Consider the following 6,070-nt stretch of genomic DNA (forward strand, 5'->3'; position numbering starts at 1 on the left):
CGCCTATGTTTGGGGCATTGATTGGAAGTCCAATTGTTCTGCCATTGGTGTATGGGAAACAATATAGTTATACCCCTGTGCCGATGGTGTTGCAAACACCTCCAAGATCATTGTTCTAGTAAGGTAGAACATCTTTGCAACCACTTTTTCCTAGAATAGAAGATATACAATGGCAACCAAGAGGCAACCAATCACAATCAACTACGGACGAAGGCAAAGAAGATGCAAGGTCTAGACCACAACCTATACCCGAGGAGGCCGATATTTAGCTTGAACCAAGAAAAAATTCAGCTCGCAATCATTGACCACCCTAATGTGGCACACATTCTCACCGAGGATTGGATTGATTTTTTTTGTACTTCTCATGTAAATTTTAATTGTTTAGCTAAGTTATAGTTAATAAGATTGTATTGATATTGGATAGGAAATGTTTTTAAATAAATATAATTTTTGCATCAAAATTGATTGTCGTTTTCATTTCATATTATTAAACCAAATTTGCACCGGAAAAATGGAACAAAGTTGTATTTTTTTTATTTCTATAGTATAATAAAAACGTGTGCTTACAATACAACAAAATTTGAGTATGAATGAAAAAATCAACAAATAGATTGAGGTTAAAAAATCAATAAATCGGTTAAAAATTAATAAATTTATTAATGAGGTGTTGTGTTTATATCATGTCAATGTGGACATGACAATATGGTATGCCCTGGGTTCTTACACCACCCGCATAACTTTGATTGGTTTGTCTTCTCCCAAATATCCATGTTGTCGCGTGCTCGAGTCGATGTCAGTCGACCTTTTGGCTTGCTACACAATGATCTATTGGGTAACAACTTGAATGGAGTACTCAATACCGGCACTGAAAACGTGTCCTACATGGAGCTTTTTCCTGTCGTGTGTGAATATGATATGTGAATTGTACAAGTATACATGTCGGATCAAGTAAGAAAGTGATAAGTAAGTATCGTTCCCACGAGGATAGAATTGAAGCACGAAAGTGATCAAGTTATTATAATATAAAATACAGCTAATGCTATGGTAAGTATGTAGTGGTAATTAAAAGAATAGTGATGTATGCAATATGCGGAATTAATGAATACTTGGAAATGCTATGGCAAAACGAGAGTAGAAATGTAATGGCAATTATGAGAATTACTATAGGAATATTATGTAAATGAACAAATAAATAACTAAGAATGATATAGTAAAGATACTGCGGCAAGGGATAAGGGATATACGATGTTGATATGGAAGGTTGGAATTACTAAGAATCTACCTTTATTGTCAGATATGCCTTGGCAAAATTGTAATCAATCTACTGCTCAAAAGAGTTCTAAAGTGGTCTGTTTCTTTCGAGAGAAAAAACCTCAAGTTACCTTACCCTTGTCTATAAGCCTTTAATATGGTACCTTACATTGTTTCCTTCTATATGAACGCTACTCTATGTTTAGAGTCTACTACAACTATCTGTCGAGTACTTGCTCATATCATTCAATTTTGGTTCAAGTAATCCAACCTTTTCAGAATTAAATTAGTTTATGGGCATGCTGCACAGTCATCTATGTCTAGGGATTGCACGTATACAATTTAGAAATCAAAACAATTGAATGAACAATAAATTAATTCAGATCTATGCTTCAACCATTAAAGAAAATAAAAGTTTCATCATGTAATCCCAACCTGATGAGATTTAGCTAATGGGTTGGCACATAAAATTCAAAACCAAAATAACATCCAACATCATTTTCATCATTCAATTTATGGAAGAAAAAAGTAAGAAATACGGAAAATGGGAAGACAGCTTCCGCAGGTCCAATTCACATCCAGCAGCATAGTGTCCGGCAATGGTTGAGAGAAACTGCTTCCGTTTTCCTCTTTCTGTCTCTACTCAGCCACTACCCTTTATTTTTGCCTAAGGATCTATTCTTTTTTGTTCATCGTTTAGGGTTTCCTCCTTTGGCTTTTTTAGTTTTTTTTTCCTAGGATAAATCTAACAACCCAAGATTATATTCTCCTCTTTTTAAATTCTTTTTTCAACAACCCAAGATTATCTTCTTCTCTTTTTAAATTCTTTTTTTTCTAGGATAAAAACCAACATCCCAAGATTATCTTATCTTTTTTAAGCAGATTTTTTTGGTACAAGTACAGTTGGGCTGAAACTGGTATGCGTTGAGTATTGACTCGGTCTTCCTGGAATTGCCATGGTATTCATGTTGACAAAATGTCCAACCTTTTGCCCCGGCAAACCTTCACTCTTTTATTTCTCGTTTTTCAACTTGCACCTACCAAACCACCAAACACAGCCCTACAATAAGCAATAAAAAGTACCTTATTTAAATACAGTTCAAGCTCCTAATGAAATGATGAAAATACGAATGAATATTCTAAAATGCAACTAAATGTACCTAAGTACAAGCAATTAGTTAGGTCTAAAGGCATGAAATATAACTCATTTCAAGAGTTATCATTTCCCTCTAGCACTTTCAACTTCACATTTTTCCCAACTCAACCATTAGATATTCCAAGATTCCCAGGATATATTTTTTGAAGAAATTTGAAAGTTCGAGAATAATGCACTAAAAAATCTTATCGACCTCAACCTCTAGTTAAAAAAATGATCAAAACTTAGTTGCATTCAAAAAAATTGAAAAAAAAATTAAAAACTAAGATTTAATCAAATTGAGTAATTCTAGTTTCAACTATGAATCAAATTGAATTTTACAATTAAAATAATTCAAATATACGATTGGTGTAAATACGATACTTTTAAATATTGAATTAAATAATTATTAACTTTACATCTCAAAAATTATAAAAACTAAATAATATATAAAAATAATAATTTTTTAAAAAATCCTAAACCTTTAATCCTAAAATCCATTAAACCCTAACTTTACTTTAAGAAGATAAAAATCTAACCATAAAAAACAAACATCAGAAGGAAAATGCTTCCAGTTGAAAACGCTTTTAGCTGGAAGCATTTTTCTATCAGTAACTCTTTCAACTGAAAACGCTTTTCTGCAAATCAGCTGAAAACGCTTTCAGGCATTTTCGTTATTTCAACACAATCCCATAATTTACAAAAAAAAAATAATACTCCAATAATACTCCAAGATTTTTAAGAAATTAACTTTATCTATTCAATAAGAAATTGATGATTTATCGAGTTTCAAATATAATAAAAATTAAAAGAAAAACAATCAATGAACTAATAAAAAATTGATTAAAAGAGTAATATTTCAAAATTTTGTAATTCTTTATTTTTAAAGTTATTCTAAAATAATAATTTTAAATTTCATCTATATAGTTTATAAAAATTTAATTTGTCATAATTTACTCCTTGTATTTCATGAAAACTTAAAAATTAATTTAATTGTGTAACAAAATGAAATATTCCTATTAGTTTACTAATCTAAAAATCAGAAAATCATTAATTTATATAAAAATTTGACGAAAATCCTTTATATGTAACAAAATAATAAAAATAAACTTAGTTTATAATTTTCGTAAAATAGGATGATTAAAATAAAATAGATTAATAATTTAATAAGATGATTTGATTTAGATTACAAACTGATTTAACATTAGACCCGATTAATTTATTGTGTCCCCTAAAAATGAAAGGGAGAGGAAGGAAGGGGGTCCCACCCACAAAATATGGATAAGGCTAAAGGCGGAACATGGTACACGTGGGATGTGGCAGGTCTGTGATAGACATCCTTCTCCGACCATAGTCCTGGGACACTTCTTCAACGTGTCCTCATAACCCTTTTTCTCTTCCATCTTTCCACGTGGCTTGTCTTTCCACCAATACTCAACTCTTATTAATATAATTATAAACAACATTTCTTATATTTATATGTCAACAAAAAGTTGAAGTATAAATTAAACAATATTTTAGAAATTGTTGTATTTAAAATCTTCCATTTGTAGGAATATAATAATAATGAAAAAGAGAAAATAGGAGGAGTAATATGGTTGGGGATGAAGAGTACCACTTACATCATATATTTTATTTACATAAAAAAGCAATTAAATTTCCCATAACCTTCATATCTACTCTTGTTTCCTTTTTCTCTTTCACTTTCCTTTGCTTCTTTTGTTTGTGTTTTAAGGAAGACAAATCTTCCTCTTTTGTTTTTTCACTGATTTTCTTGATGAAGTGCACCACTATGACTTCCGGATATGAACCCTCGCCGTCCAAAGACATGCCAGCGGCGGAGGAGGAAGAAGACGATTGGAGGAGTTCGTCCTCCACCACGACCTCCTCTTCGATCGGGAGGAACAGTGATGCTGACGTGTCTGGAAGATCATCGGACGGCGACGACGAAAATGAGGTTCAAAGCTCTTATAATGGTGGTTTAAACATGATGGATTCCCTCCAACAGGTTTTGCCTATGAGGTTCGTTCATCATCTCCTCTCTAACTAAATGGCTCAGATCGGTGTCAGAACTAGGGATAGCTTGGTATAGTTTCGATTTGAGTCCCTCTAATCCTCCTATTATTAATACTGTGAAATCTACCGCTTTAAGCGGACTCTGATAACTAAACAAATTAGGTTTTAGTAAAGTAAAATTAAATTGCAAATTCCCTTCTTTTTAATAAACTAAAATTCATTTTTGAACAGTAGAGGCATCTCGAGTTTCTACAATGGCAAATCAAGGTCTTTCACAAGCTTAGCCGATGCTTCTACAGCTTCAACGATTAAAGACATAGCAAAGCCTGAAAACGCTTACACCAGGAGGAGAAGAAATCTATTGGCAATCAACCACATATGGGACAAAAACAGGAACAATAAAAGACCCATTAGGCCCATCAGCTCAAGCAAAAGCACATTGGCTCTAGCTGTTGCAATGAGTAGCTCTGAAAGTATGTCTAGTATCAGTGAAGACTCTACTTCAACTTCAAGCCCTCGGCTTCCTCCATTGTACCCACAAACCAGATCATCTTGCAATAATAATAATACCACCCCATCATCGCCGCCGTGCTGGAATCTCTCTAATTGGCGGTCTTTCTCGCTGGCTGATGTGAGGGAGTATGGTACTGTTATAGGAAGCACTAATCCAACTGCGCTTCATTTCATAATGAGAACCAGCTCTTGAGAAAGGGACTTTGACAATAATCTGTTATTTAAGTGTACACGTAGCTTGATGTATATGCTTTCAGGGGGATTTAGGTTTCCTTTCGTCAAATGTGGTGGTTTTCTTTACCCGATGTAAAAAGGAAAATGTTGGCCCAAGCTTTTGTCTAATGTTATTTAATGGCAGGTACAATATTTTGATACATACAAATAAATGAAGAAAACTAGATGGTTTCATCTATCTTGGACCATCTCATTTATGATCCTGAAACACAAGGCAGCTTGAATGAAAATGGAATAAGGATTGCTCTAAAAATTCTTACTCATTCACGATGAGCAGATAGGGGCAGTAAAGGCTAACAGGATTAGACATTAGTGGTAATCTTATCACCAACAATTCAAGGAAGCTAAACCTTTAGCTTGAACTTGGGGACAGTTGGGTTGGGTTCGGCCTATATGAAACTCCACAAGCCTGTTTGTATTTTGTAAAACATAGGTGCTCTAAACTCAGCTCAAAATTGTCAATTTTTACAGTCCCTGCATTTCTAAATGCTCCAAGAGTGGAATTGAGTGAACCACAAAGAAAGTGAAATCAAGAGCATGTTCATTGCAAAAGCCAAAATGCAGAAGCACATCCCAAGAGTATTTTAAGAATCAAATATGAAGTAGGTTGCCTAAACCCCATCATGATTTCAAGGATATTTTCTTTAAGCTTGAAGTAATTGCCAAAGTTCCATAAGGGAGTGGGTTGTCTACCAGCCTACTCAACAGTTGTGTCATCAACAGCCACAGACAGCCATCTCCCAACAAAAACAAGATACTGCATAACTAGTTTTGGTGGCTCAGTTGTCCAGTCCCAACCTGGATAGTATAGAGTGGTTGTGGCCCTCATTCATCATTTCTCTTAAGTGATAAAACAGGGATTCAATAGATACCAATTCTATCAATAGCATTATGGATCAAGCATCAGGACCAATATGATAC

The 6,070-nt window shown here is 33.8% G+C and overlaps 1 protein-coding gene across 1 annotated transcript; it reads left to right on the forward strand.

Moving 5' to 3' along the window:
• Window positions 1-3,857: 3,857 nt before the first annotated feature.
• On the forward strand, window positions 3,858-5,327 carry LOC108478336 (protein OXIDATIVE STRESS 3 LIKE 1-like). Its single transcript, XM_017780788.2, has 2 exons — window positions 3,858-4,408; window positions 4,634-5,327. The coding sequence occupies exons 1-2, from the start codon at window positions 3,981-3,983 to the stop codon at window positions 5,106-5,108; spliced, it is 903 nt and encodes a 300-aa protein (XP_017636277.1). The 5' UTR covers window positions 3,858-3,980; the 3' UTR covers window positions 5,109-5,327.
• Window positions 5,328-6,070: the final 743 nt, after the last annotated feature.

Source organism: Gossypium arboreum, chromosome 6, assembly GCF_025698485.1.
Source record: "Gossypium arboreum isolate Shixiya-1 chromosome 6, ASM2569848v2, whole genome shotgun sequence".
Lineage (NCBI taxonomy): Eukaryota > Viridiplantae > Streptophyta > Magnoliopsida > Malvales > Malvaceae > Gossypium > Gossypium arboreum.

What these genes read in the sequence shown, in the direction of transcription:
- LOC108478336 (XM_017780788.2), top strand. Translation starts at nt 3,981, where the DNA reads ATGGTTGGGGATGAAGAGTACCACTTACATCATATATTTTATTTACAT. An exon ending in CAACAGGTTTTGCCTATGAG is followed by an intron (nt 4,409 to 4,633) that starts GTTCGTTCATCA and finishes ATTTTTGAACAG; the next exon opens with TAGAGGCATCTCGAGTTTCT.